At 51.2% G+C, this 14,302-nt stretch overlaps 1 protein-coding gene across 1 annotated transcript in view; it reads right to left on the bottom strand.

The window, feature by feature from the left end:
* The window catches only part of frem1b (Fras1 related extracellular matrix 1b), a 133,846-nt gene that overhangs the window by 60,721 nt on the left and 58,823 nt on the right, over positions 1 to 14,302 (bottom strand). The window contains exons 17-19 of the mRNA XM_056276936.1: positions 4,727 to 4,915; positions 2,373 to 2,569; positions 1 to 171 (exon numbers count right to left, since the gene is read on the bottom strand). The exon at positions 1 to 171 is cut by the window's left edge and continues 55 nt beyond it. Coding sequence (XP_056132911.1) covers positions 1 to 171; positions 2,373 to 2,569; positions 4,727 to 4,915 — 557 coding nt within the window. The remainder of the gene's footprint in view (positions 172 to 2,372; positions 2,570 to 4,726; positions 4,916 to 14,302) is intronic.

Genomic DNA, 14,302 nt, shown 5'->3' with positions numbered 1-14,302 from the left:
GCCGGCTCCCATCTCTCTGTAGCGGCTGATCTCCGTACCGTAGATCCCCTTGATCAGTTTGCCGTGGGCGGGTGGAGTCACGACCTTGAAGGTCAAGACGTCTGCTGGGGCGTCCAGGTCGAGGGCATTCAGTACGGCGGGACTCAGCGCCCTCATCCCCCCTTCCTTCACCTGCATAGAGGAGAGAGGAAACCAAGGAGCAGATTCAAAACGAAAGCTACCAGAATCCCCAGGGTCAAAGGTTAACAGACCTGGTCAGCTTAAGCCAGTTTAAACGATAGTGGAGACCGTTCACTCTGTCAGTCTAGAACCGGACGATTTGAAACGCTGAAGACGGCAGCAGGACCATGTGACGCCATGATGTCAGCAAAACTGACCAATGGAAGCACCTCTGTCTGCACATCATGAAGAACATCTACCTGTCACAGGTAGGGTAACATACGGGGGACTTCCGTTGTGTTATAGTAGGTATAGCGTACTCTAGTGGCAGTACGTGCATACGAGCAGATGCACAATACAATTCATTATCAAGGCCTAAACTCCACCCATCCTCCATCATCCAAACCACTTATGCTGCTCTCAGGGTCACGGGGATGCAGGAGCCTATCCCAGCAGTCACTGGGCGGCAGGCGGGGAGACACCCTGGACAGGCTGCCAGACCAGCACAGGGCTGAGACACACACACACACACACACACACACACACATAGGGACAATTTAGTACGCCGATTCACCTGACCTACACGTCTTTGATTCACCTGACTTACATGTCTTTAGTCACCTGACCTATATGTCTTTAGTCACCTGACTTACATGTCTTTAGTCACCTGACCTACATGTCATTGATTCACCTGACCTACATGTCTTTGATTCACCTGACCTACATGTCATTGATTCACCTGACCTACATGTCTTCGAGTCACCTGACCTACATGTCATTGATTCACCTGACCTACATGTCTTCGAGTCACCTGACCTACATGTCTTTGATTCACCTGACCTACATGTCATTGATCCACCTGACCTACATGTCTTTGATTCACCTGACCTACATGTCTTCGAGTCACCTGACCTACATGTCTTTGAGTCACCTGACCTACATGTCTTCGAGTCACCTGACCTACATGTCTTTGATTCACCTGACCTACATGTCATTGATCCACCTGACCTACATGTCTTTGATTCACCTGACCTACATGTCATTGATTCACCTGACCTACATGTCTTCGAGTCACCTGACCTAGATGTCTTTTATTCACCTGACCTACATGTCATTGATCCACCTGACCTACATGTCTTTGATTCACCTGACCTACATGTCTTTTATTCACCTGACCTACATGTCATTGATCCACCTGACCTACATGTCTTTGGTTCACCTGACCTACATGTCTTTGATTCACCTGACCTACATGTCATTGATTCACCTGACCTACATGTCTTTGATTCACCTGACCTACATGTCTTCGAGTCACCTGACCTACATGTCATTGATCCACCTGACCTACATGTCTTTGGTTCACCTGACCTACATGTCTTTGGTTCACCTGACCTACATGTCTTTGAGTCACCTGACCTACATGTCTTTGGTTCACCTGACCTACATGTCATTGATCCACCTGACCTGCATGTCGTTGAGTCACCTGACCTACATGTCTTTGATCCACCTGACCTACATGTCTTTTATTCACCTGACCTACATGTCTTCGAGTCACCTGACCTACATGTCTTTGATCCACCTGACCTACATGTCTTTGGTTCACCTGACCTACATGTCTTTGATCCACCTGACCTACATGTCTTTGGTTCACCTGACCTACATGTCTTTGGTTCACCTGACCTACATGTCTTTGAGTCACCTGACCTACATGTCTTCGGTTCACCTGACCTACATGTCATTGATCCACCTGACCTGCATGTCTTTGAGTCACCTGACCTACACGTCTCTGGACTGTGGTAGGAAACCGGAGCACCTGTAGGAAACCCATGCAGACACAGGGAGAACATGCAAACTCGACCTCCAGGGTTGGACTACCCCGGGGCTTGAACCTAAGACCTTCTTGATGTGAGGTGACGGTGCTATATTGTTTACCAGTAAATATTTGTCCCTTATAATTGTGTAGGGTACGGACATAAATATAAATACAGTTTTGTTTTTTCTAATTTCTTGTTGCAATACAAAGCCGGCATGCTGTTTACGTTTCACCTTTTGTCTCCGGGACTCATTTAAGCGTTCCACTGTGCTCCAGTAGCCGAACCTCACTGGTCCATAATATCAGCCATCAGTCCCATATATAGGTGTTACAGAAGTCTCAGATATGATCACGTGACAGACGCAGACAACCCAGAAAGGAAGGTTGTGAGAAGACGCACCGTGAAGTTGGCGACAAGCAGCGACGGCGTCTCGTCGTTGGTTGGGTTGATTATGATGTAAAAGGGAAGCGGAGTGGCGCGGTGGAGCCCGTCACTCACGCTAATGGTCAGCTGGTCAACCGTAGGCTCCACCCCCCTGTGCTCTGATTGGACATAGTTGATGTAGCCTGAAGTGAGGTGGAGGAGGCTGAAGGATTCTGGGAAAATAAGAATTTAGAGTCAGCGCTCCATTAGACATTTAGGAACAGAGCTGTCACTGATACAGTCTGTACCACACACAAAACCAGCAGGAAAACAGTAACACACAAAAACAGCACGGTGGCCCAGTGGTCAGCACCGGTGCCTCACAGCAAGAAGGTCCTGGGTTCGAATCCCAGGTCAAGTCAAGTTTATTTATATAGCACATTTAAAACAACCACAGTTGAACCAAAGTGCTGCCCAAGCTTAAAACACAATGTAAAATAAGTGACACATATGAATATAAACATATATGTAAAGAAGACATAATAAAATAAAGAATATAAAATGTAAACAATAAAACATAAGAGTAAAAGTAAAATCATGGTGTCAAGCTCAACTTGAATTGAATGCCAGCGAGAAGAGGTAGGTCTTTAACCACGATTTAAAAGTCTCTAGGGTCTGAGCAGATCTTATGTGTACTGGTAAGTTGCTCCAGAGATCAGGGGCAGCAGCCACTGCAGAGGCTCTATCACCCCTGTTCTTAAGCCTGGATCTGGGAACATGTAGGAGCATCTGGTTTGCTGACCTGAGTGCTCTGACTGGTGTATGATAATATATTAGCTCAGATAAATAAGATGGTGCCAGCCCATTTAAAGACTTAAAAACAAGTAATAAAATCTTAAACTGGATCCTAAAACAGACAGGAAGCCAATGAAGGGAGGCCAGTACAGGTGTTACGTGATCACGTCGCTTCTTTCCTGTCAGCAGGCGAGCAGCTGAAGAGAATTGGTCTATATGGACAGAAAAGCTTCTATCTGACAGGTAAGACTTGAACCATTCTAGGGCAGTACCTTTAATGCCTACACATAGCTCAAGACGTGATAAAAGAATATTATGGTCAACCGTATCGAAGGCAGCAGTCAGGTCCAAAAGCACCAGAACAGCGGAGTTCCCAGAGTCCACAGTTAAAAGATCATTAAAAACTCTTAAAAGGGCCGTTTCAGCACTGTGACGTGATTTAAAACCAGACTGGAACTTTTCACAAATGCCATTCATTTCTAGGTGCGTTTGTAATTGTACATAAACTGCTTTCTCTAAGACTTTCGAAGAAAAGGCAGCTTAGAAATTGGCCTAGAATTAGAAAGAACAGAGGGATCAAGATTGCTCTTTTTGATGAGGGGCTGTACTACAGCATGTTTGAAAGCAGCAGGCACACAGCCTGAGAGAAGAGAGGTGCTTATCAAATGTACAATACAAGACCCAACAGTGGTAAAAACATGCTTTAACAGTCTGGGTGGCATACTGTCAAGGGTGCAATGTGAAGGCCTCAAATGGTTAACTACCTCAGATATAAAGGAGAGGTGCTTTCTGTGTAGAGTTTGCATGTTCTCCCCGTGTCTGTGTGGATTTCCTGCGGGTGCTCCGGTTTCCTCCCACCATCAAACATTAAGTTCAGTGTCCCTTATCAGTCCCCGTGTGGAAACTCAGTTACTGCAAATTGACCCATCCTAGCTGTGATCTGTGTAGCGAGCAGCAGGGGGCTGCTGCCTCCATGCTGCGCCCGGGGACCAACTCCAGTTCTTTCTTTTCCCACTGCCTTGCTCAGGGGCACAGACAGGAGTATAAACATGCATGTTTCTTTTGATGGTGGCAGGAAACCGGAGCACCTGAAGGAAACCCACTGCAGACACAGGGAGAACATGTAAGCTCCACACATAAAGGACCTGGGACAGCCTGGGGTTCGAACCCAGGTCCTTCTCGCTGACATGCATGTTAGGGTTAATACTCCTGCCTGTGCCCCTGAGCAAGGCAATGGAAAGAAGAAGTGGAGTTGGTCCCCGGGTGCTGCAGTTGCCCACTGCTGCTGTACAACATGATGGTTACATGTTGAGAACACACTCACTGTACCCTACCACGACAACATACAGTGGCTTTCACTCATTTTCTTTTATTCAAACATATTTGGCACAGTTACACACATTAACCCACACAAACAGACATTAAGACATACTAGCACACAGTTACACACTCAAACACACAGTAATGCACACTGACTCAAACATACAGTAACACAGTGAGACACAGTAACACACATTAAGACACACAAGCACACAGGAACACACATGGACACATGTTACAGTACATCCAGTTCCAGTAACCCGGTGCCCACTGACCCACTCGGACTCCGGCGTTGCTCTTCTCGAAGCCTGGTGTCGGCAGGGTGTTCTCCAGGAATCCATGCTGAGGGGGGACCTCCAAGTGAAAGGTCAGCTGGTCGTGGGGGGTGTCGGGGTCCATGGCCCCCAGAACCCCCCCACAGAGACAGGCGGAGGAGCCCTCATCCACCACAAACATGGAGTCACCTGTGGCAGAGAAGAGAGCTGGGTCTGTTTCCATCACCACCTCCCTCCATGTTCTCCCTGTCTCACATCTGTGGTCAGCTCCACCAACCACAGCTGAGTCAGCCCGGTCTAAGATGGCCGCCGGCCAGTGAGTCTGGGCTACTGTCTGACTCCAAGCCGCTGAGCTGAGACAGTGAAGCATGCAAACTTAAAAGACAAATCACCATTTTTTATTTCCTCTCAGTAATATTTCACCACACACCCACCCATCCATCCATCCACCCATCCATCCATCCATCCATCCGTCTGTCCGTCTGTGCACCCATCCATCCACCCCTGTCACTCAATGATAAGCATGCCCCCACCTGGATACTGATGAGGTCAACATGGCTGTCTGCCTTCAGAATGCTGTGGCAATAAATAATGAATAGGGACTGGGTATAGACTGTGTGAGTGTGTGTGTGTGTGTGTGTGTGTGTGTGTGTGTGTGTGTGTGTGTGTGTGTGTGTGAAAGACAGCTGTAATGATGGACAGTCTGGGATGTCGGTTATAAAACATTTGTTCATTCACACGGGTTCGGCCATGTTTCTCTTGGTTAATGCTCTCTCTCTCTCTCTCTCTATTCAGAGGAGATGTGCTAGCCGTCAGCGTTGTGCCCCATCAGCGTGGTGCCATGCGGTGCTGTGTGGTGCTGTGCAGTGCTGCGTGGTGCCATGTGGTGCTGCGTGGTGCCGTGAAGTGTGGTGCCATGTGGTGCCGTGTGGTGCTGTGCAGTGCTGCGTGGTGCCATGTGGTGCTGCATGGTGCCGTGAAGTGTGGTGCCATGTGGTGCTGTGCGGTGCTGCATGGTGCCGTGCTGTGCGGTGCTGCGTGGTGCCGTGCAGTGTGGTGCCATGTGGTGCTGTGTGGTGCTGTGCGGTGCTGTGCAGTGTGGTGCCGTGCAGTGTGGTGCCATGTGGTGCCGTGTGGTGCTGTGCGGTGCTGTGCAGTGCTGCGTGGTGCCATGTGGTGCTGCATGGTGCCGTGCGGTGTGGTGCCGTGAAGTGTGGTGCTGTGCGGTGCTGCATGGTGCCGTGCAGTGTGGTGCCATGTGGTGCTGTGCGGTGCTGCGTGGTGCTGTGCGGTGCCGTGCAGTGTGGTGCTATGTGGTGCTGTGCGGTGCTGTGTGGTGCTGTGCGGTGCTGTGCAGTGTGGTGCCGTGCAGTGTGGTGCCATGTGGTGCCGTGTGGTGCTGTGCGGTGCTGTGCAGTGCTGCGTGGTGCCGTGCTGTGTGGTGCCGTGTGGTGCTGTGTGGTGCTGTGCAGTGTGGTGCCGTGTGGTGCTGTGTGGTGCTGTGTAGTGCTGTGCAGTGTGGTGCTGTGCAGTGCTGCATGGTGCCATATGGTGCCATGTGGTGCCGTGTGGTGCCGTGCGGTGCTGTGTGGTGCCGTGCGGTGTGGTGCCGTGCGGTGTGGTGCTGTGTGGTGCTGCATGGTGCCGTGCGGTGTGGTGCAGTGTGGTGCCATGCCGTGGGGTGCTGTGTGGTGCCGTGCCGTGGGGTGCTGTGTGGTGCCGTGCCGTGGGGTGCTGTGTGGTGCCGTGTGGTGCTGTGTGGTGCCGTGCGGTGTGGTGCAGTGTGGTGCCGTGTGGTGCTGTGTGGTGCTGCATGGTGCCGTGCGGTGTGGTGCTGTGTGGTGCCGTGTGGTGCTGCGTGGTGCCGTGTGGTGCTGTGCGGTGCCGTGTGGTGCTGTGCGGTGCCATGCCGTGTGGTGCAGTGTGGTGCCGTGTGGTGCTGTGCGGTGCCGTGTGGTGCTGCGTGGTGCCGTGTGGTGCAGTGTGGTGCCATGCTGTGTGGTGCAGTGTGGTGCCGTGTGGTGCTGCGTGGTGCCATGCCGTGTGGTGCAGTGTGGTGCCGTGTGGTGCTGCGTGGTGCCGTGTGGTGCAGTGTGGTGCCGTGCGGTGTGGTGTGGTGCTGCGTGGTGCCGTGCTGTGTGGTGCTGTGTGGTGCTGTGTGGTGCTGTGCAGTGTGGTGCCGTGCAGTGTGGTGCCATGTGGTGCCGTGTGGTGCTGTGCGGTGCTGTGCAGTGCTGCGTGGTGCCGTGTGGTGCTGTGTGGTGCTGTGCGGTGCTGTGCAGTGTGGTGCCGTGTGGTGCTGTGTGGTGCTGTGTAGTGCTGTGCAGTGTGGTGCTGTGCAGTGCTGCATGGTGCCGTGCGGTGTGGTGTGGTGCTGCGTGGTGCCGTGCGGTGTGGTGCTGTGCGGTGCTGCGTGGTGCCATGCCGTGTGGTGCCGTGTGGTGCCATGTGGTGCCGTGTGGTGCAGTGTGGTGCCGTGTGGTGCAGTGTGGTGCCGTGTGGTGCAGTGTGGTGCCACGTGGTGCCGTGTGGTGCAGTGTGGTGCCGTGCTGCGTGGTGCCGTGTGGTGCAGTGTGGTGCCGTGCTGCGTGGTGCCGTGCGGTGTGGTGCTGTGCGGTGCTGCGTGGTGCCATGCCGTGTGGTGCCGTGTGGTGCCACGTGGTGCCGTGTGGTGCAGTGTGGTGCCGTGTGGTGCCGTGTGGTGCCGTGTGGTGCAGTGTGGTGCCACGTGGTGCCGTGTGGTGCAGTGTGGTGCCGTGCTGCGTGGTGCCGTGCGGTGTGGTGCTGTGCAGTGCTGCGTGGTGCCGTGTGGTGCTGTGCGGTGCGGTGTGGTGCTGCGTGGTGCTGTGTGGTGCGGTGTGGTGCCGTGCGGTGTGGTGTGGTGTGGTGCGGTGTGGTGCCGTGCGGTGTGGTGCTGTGCGGTGCTGCGTGGTGCCGTGCGGTGCTGAATGGGGGGATATACTAGTCAGGATTAGAGGGAATCAGCCGTGCTGGTTGCGTTGCGGTAATCCAGAGAGCGAGACGATGAAGGAGGCGAGAGAACGTCTGTCTGACAGAGGAACCTCCTGTTTCCCTGACAACGCCATTGTCCACTAACTCTACCGGGGCGCGCACACACACACACACACAACTACATGCATTTACACAACCTCAAATACACACATGCACATAACACACAATGGAAGACAATGATCCCAGCCCCAGCTGTGGGTGTGTGTGTGTGTGTGTGTGTGTGTGTGTGTGTGTGGGTGGGTGTGTGTGTGGGTGTGGGTGTGTGTGTGGGTGTTTGATGTTGCAACTGAGCCAGACATTGATGCCAGAGTAACACAATACCAGCAGCAAACTATAAGATTGTTTCTCTCTCTCTCTCTCTCACACACACACACACGCACACACACACATGCGCGCACACGCATGCACGCACACACACACATGTGCCCACACAAACAAACACACACACACATCCAGTGGTCACTGGTCCCAGCTGATAAACAGACCAGGCGGATTTACTCCCAATCCCTCCTTCTGGCTCCAACTCCACCAAGACCTCCCCCCTCACCTCCCCAGAGGTGTGCATGTGTGTGTTGTGTATCTGTGTGGTGATGTGTGTGCATGTGTGTGTTGTGTATCTGTGTGGTGATGTGTGTGTTTGTGTATCGGTGTGGTGATGTGTGTGTATGTGTGTGTTTGTGTATCTGTGTGGTGATGTGTGTGTATGTGTGTGTATCTGTGTGTTTGCGTATCTGTGTGGTGATGTGTGTGCATGTGTGTGTTGTGTATCTGTGTGGTGATGTGTATGCATGTGTGTGTTGTGTATCTGTGTGGTGATGTGCGTGCATGTGTGTGTTGTACATCTGTGTGGTGATGTGTGTATCTGTGTGGTGATGTGTGTGCATGTGTGTGTTTGTGTATCTGTGTGATGTGTATGCATGTGTGTGTTGTGTATCTGTGTGGTGACATGCGTGCATGTGTGTGTTGTACATCTGTGTGGTGATGTGTGTATCTGTGTGGTGATGTGTGTGCATGTGTGTGTTTGTGTATCGGTGTGATGTGTATGCATGTGTGTGTTGTGTATCTGTGTGGTGACGTGTGTGCATGTGTGTGTTGTGTATCTGTGTGGTGATGTGTATGCATGTGTGTGTTGTGTATCTGTGTAGTGACGTGTGTGCATGTGCGTGTTGTGTATCTGTGTGGTGATGTGTGTATCTGTGTAGTGATGTGTGTGCATATGTGTGTTTGTGTATCTGTATGGTGATGTGTATGCACATGTGTGTTGTGTATATGTGTGGTGATGTGTGTGCATGTGTGTTGTGTATATGTGTGGTGATGTGTGTGTATCTGTGTGGTGATGTGTGTGTTTGTGTATTTGTGTGATGATCTGTGTGCATGTGTGTGTTGTGTATCTGTGTGGTGATGTGTGTGCATGTGTGTTGTGTATCTGTGTGGTGATGTGTGTGCATGTGTGTTGTGTATCTGTGTGGTGATGTGTGTGTTGTGTATCTGTGTGATGATGTGTGTGCATGTGTGTGTTGTGTATCTGTGTGGTGATGTGTGTGCATGTGTGTTGTGTATCTGTGTGGTGATGTGTGTGCATGTGTGTGTTGTGTATCTGTGTGGTGATGTGTGTGCATGTGTATCTGTGTGGTGATGTGTGTGTATGTGTATCTGTGTGGTGATGTGTGTGCATGTGTGTTTGTGTATCGGTGTGGTGATGTGTGTGTTTGTGTATCTGTGTGGTGATGTGTGTATCCGTGTAGTGATGTGTGTGCATATGTGTGTTTGTGTATCTGTATGGTGATGTGTATGCACGTGTGTGTTGTGTATATGTGTGGTGATCTGTGTGCATGTGTGTGTTGTGTATCTGTGTGGTGATGTGTGTGCATGTGTGTTGTGTATCTGTGTGGTGATGTGTGTGTTTGTGTATTTGTGTGATGATCTGTGTGCATGTGTGTGTTGTGTATCTGTGTGATGATGTGTGTGCATGTGTGTGTTGTGTATCTGTGTGGTGATGTGTGTGCATGTGTGTTGTGTATCTGTGTGGTGATGTGTGTGCATGTGTGTGTTGTGTATCTGTGTGGTGATGTGTGTGCATGTGTATCTGTGTGGTGATGTGTGTGTATGTGTATCTGTGTGGTGATGTGTGTGCATGTGTGTTTGTGTATCGGTGTGGTGATGTGTGTGTTTGTGTATCTGTGTGGTGATGTGTGTGTATCTGTGTGTGTATGTGTGTGTTTGTGTATCTGTGTGGTGATGTGTGTGTATCTGTGTGTGTATGTGTGTGTTTGTGTATCTGTGTGGTGATGTGTGTGTATGTGTGTGGGGGATTCATGTACTTGTATGTGTGAATCCATTTGTGTATCTGTGTAAATGTGTGTGATAGACATTTGTGTCCCTGCTGTCAGTCCCAGAGCAGAGTGTGTGAGACACTGATTAGGTGACACCCGCCTCCCCTGGCCCCACCCTGCCTGTCAGGGTGTGTGTGTGTGTGTGTGTGTGTGTGTGTGTCTGGGTGCATGTTAGCGAGTGTTAAGAGGATTGTCGTGAGCATGGTATTGACACATCAGCAGCCAACAGCAACACAATGGAGGAGGAGGTGCAGGTCTTTCTGCCTCCTGTCATCAGACCTCCTTCCTCCCCAGGAGAAGACTGGTGTGGATGATGCACCGCCACCTCCGATGGACTCTGTTGGGAGAACAGCTGAAGGTCCTCCCAGAGGAGACGCAGTGTGGATGTGTTGCTTTGTCTCAGCAGCTCAGACCCTCCCATGTCTCAACACAGTAGTGGTGGAAGTGGTCCAGAAGCAGAAGTACTGCTTCCTTACTCATCAGTTGCTCCAGTACAAGACCAAGTACTGAGGAAGAACAGGACTCGAGCCTCCAGTACAAGACCAAGTACTGAGGAAGAACAGGACTCGAGCCTCCAGTACAAGACCAAGTACTGAGGAAGAACAGGACTCGAGCCACAGTCATTTAGTGTCCTTGTGAAAAAGTACTGGAATAAATACTTTGTGAGGTAATTTTGTTCTTTTCATGTGTACAAATGAAAACTAGGAAATGTTCTTTAGTTGTCAGCCCACATGACTAGAAACCACCTGGACCACCAAACCCTTTACTAATCCTTTACTCTGAAGATGGAACTATCCAGAAACACACCTCCTCCCCCCCACCTCCTCCTCTTCACACTGGTTCTGCACTCACACATGTTCTCACTCTGGAATGGTTATCCTCACCTCGCCTCAACTCATCTCGCCTCAACTCATCTCGCCTCAACTCATCTCGCCTCACCTCAACTCACCTCACCTCACCTCACCTCGCCTCACCTCGCCTCACCTCACCTCGCCTCACCTCACCTCGCCTCACCTCACCTCACCTCACCTCAACTCATCTCGCCTCACCTCAACTCACCTCACCTCGCCTCACCTCGCCTCACCTCAACTCATCTCGCCTCACCTCACCTCAACTCATCTCGCCTCGCCTCATCTCGCCTCACCTCGCCTCGCCTCACCTCATCTCGCCTCACCTCAACTCATCTCGCCTCACCTAGCCTCAACTCATCTCGCCTCACCTCAACTCATCTTGCCTTGCCTCGCCTCGCCTTACCTAGCCTCAACTCATCTCGCCTAGCCTCGCCTCAACTCATCTCACCTCAACTCATCTTGCCTTGCCTCGCCTCGCCTCACCTCACCTCAACTCATCTTGCCTTGCCTCGCCTCGCCTCACCTCACCTCAACTCATCTCGCCTCGCCTCACCTCAACTCATCTCGCCTCGCCTCGCCTCACCTCAACTCATCTCGCCTCACCTCAACTCATCTCGCCTCGCCTCACCTCAACTCATCTCGCCTCACCTCAACTCATCTCATCTCGCCTCGCCTCACTTCAACTCATCTCGCCTCACCTCAACTCATCTCATCTCGCCTCGCCTCACCTCAACTCATCTCGCCTCGCCTCACCTCAACTCATCTCGCCTCACCTCAACTCATCTCGCCTCGCCTCACCTCAACTCATCTCGCCTCGCCTCACCTCAACTCATCTCGCCTCACCTCAACCCATCTTGCCTCGCCTCGCCTCACCTCACCTCAACTCATCGCATCTCATCTCATCTTCAGCGGCTCCTCCGGGGTCAGGTCGCGGTGGCAGCAAACTAAGTAGGGCACTCCAGATATCCCTCTCCCCTGCAACACCCTCCAGCTCCTCCTGGGGGATCCGGTAAACCTCCAAAGGAAGGCGCCCAGGAGGCATCCTAATCAGATGCCCAAACCACCTCAACTGGCTCCTTTCAACACAAAGGAGCAGCGGCTCTACTCCCAGCTCCCTCCGGATGTCCGAGCTCCTCACCCTATCTGTAAGGCTGAGCCCAGACACCCTACGGAGGAAACTCATTTCAGCCGCTTGTATCCACGATCTCACCCTTTCGGTCACTACCCAAAGCTCATGACCATAGGTGAGGGTTGGAACGAAGACTGACTGGTGAATTGAGAGCTTTGCCTTCCGGCTCAGCTCCCTCTTCACCACAACATTCATCTGTAATGGTTATTATATCAAAAATAATGAGTTCTTTTAAAATCTATAAATCCTCTCACAATAAAAGTAAAACTACCATGATCCTATTTTGCCTATACTTAAAAATGTACCCAGTTACCCTAACTGGGTGTTGGTCAAAGCCAGGAAGACCCCAAACAGTGCACCAGCTGATGGAAGAGAGGAGAAGGACAAGAGCTGTCTAAGTGTAAACCAGTGGTGATTCTGTATGGGGTGGGAGTGTCGAACAGTTGAGACTCAGCTGCTTTCAAATCCCAAAACACACTGCACCAGAAGTTGGTCCACCCCAAGGATCAGGTCCCCCGGCACAAACAGAGCAATATAGTGTAGCTGTTAAGTACCAGGAGGGTTGTCGTGACTTGTACATTGGAGAAACTAAACAGACGCTGGCCAAGAGGATGACACAACACAGGAGAGCTAACACATCAGACCAGGACTCCACAGTCTACACCATCTACAGACCAGGACTCCACAGTCTACACCATCTACAGACCAGGACACCACAGTCTACACCATCTACAGACCAGGACTCTACAGTCTACACCATCTACAGACCAGGACTCTACAGTCTACACCATCTACAGACCAGGACACCACAGTCTACACCATCTACAGACCAGGACTCTACAGTCTACACCATCTACAGACCAGGACTCCACAGTCTACACCATCTACAGACCAGGACTCTACAGTCTACACCATCTACAGACCAGGACTCTACAGTCTACAGGCCAGGAATCCACAGCCGACACCATCTACAGACCAGGACTCTACAGTCTACACCATGTACAGACCAGGACTCCACAGTCTACACCATCTACAGACCAGGACTCCACAGTCTACACCATCTACATACCAGGACTCCACAGTCTACACCATCTACAGACCAGGACTCTACAGTCTACAGGCCAGGAATCCACAGCCGACACCATCTACAGACCAGGACTCCACAGTCTACACCATCTACATACCAGTGGCCACCCCTTCAAGGATGAGGAGGTGACCATCCTTGATAGGGAGGAACGCTGGTTTGAACGGGGAGTCAAAGAGGCCATCTATGTGAAGAGGGAACAACCATCCCTGAACCGGTGGTGGTGGTGGGGGGGTCTATGAGTACATCTGTCACCATCTTAAATGCTGTGATTGCAACTATTCCCCAATCCTCTGTTAAAGGTACACATGACCACTGTAACTCTAGTTAATGGTCACACCCATATTTGCATATGAAACTGGTGGTTGGTTTGGGTCGTTACACCACTCTATTGTTTATAAGGGTGGGGACACATGCAGTCACTGTATTGTTTATAAGGGTGGGGTACCTGCAGTCACTGTGTTGTTTATAAGGGTGGGGTACCTGCAGTCCCTGTATTGTTTATAAGGGTGGGGACACCTGCAGTCACTGCATTGTTTATAAGGGTGGGGTACCTGCAGTCACTGTATTGTTTATAAGGGTGGGGTACCTGCAGTCACTGTGTTGTTTATAAGGGTGGGGTACCTGCAGTCACTGTATTGTTTATAAGGGTGGGGTACCTGCAGTCACTGTATTGTTTATAAGGGTGGGGTACCTGCAGTCACTGTATTGTTTATAAGGGTGGGGTACCTGCAGTCACTGTGTTGTTTATAAGGGTGGGGTACCTGCAGTCCCTGTATTGTTTATAAGGGTGGGGTACCTGCAGTCACTGTATTGTTTATAAGGGTGGGGACACCTGCAGTCACTGTATTGTTTATAAGGGTGGGGTACCTGCAGTCACTGTATTGTTTATAAGGGTGGGGACACCTGCAGTCACTGTATTGTTTATAAGGGTGGGGACACCTGCAGTCACTGTATTGTTTATAAGGGTGGGGACACCTGCAGTCACTGTATTGTTTATAAGGGTGGGGTACCTGCAGTCACTGTATTGTTTATAAGGGTGGGGACACCTGCAGTCCCTGTATTGTTTATAAGGGTGGGACACCTGCAGTCACTGTATTGTTTATAAGGGTGGGGACACCTGCAGTCACTGTGTTGTTTATAAGGGTGGGACACCTGCAGTCACTG

Source organism: Lampris incognitus, chromosome 3 (assembly GCF_029633865.1).
Source record: "Lampris incognitus isolate fLamInc1 chromosome 3, fLamInc1.hap2, whole genome shotgun sequence".
In the NCBI taxonomy this organism is placed as follows: Eukaryota; Metazoa; Chordata; class Actinopteri; order Lampriformes; family Lampridae; genus Lampris; species Lampris incognitus.
Note: the sequence above shows the minus strand (reverse complement) of the source record. Positions and strands in the feature narration are given on the sequence as shown.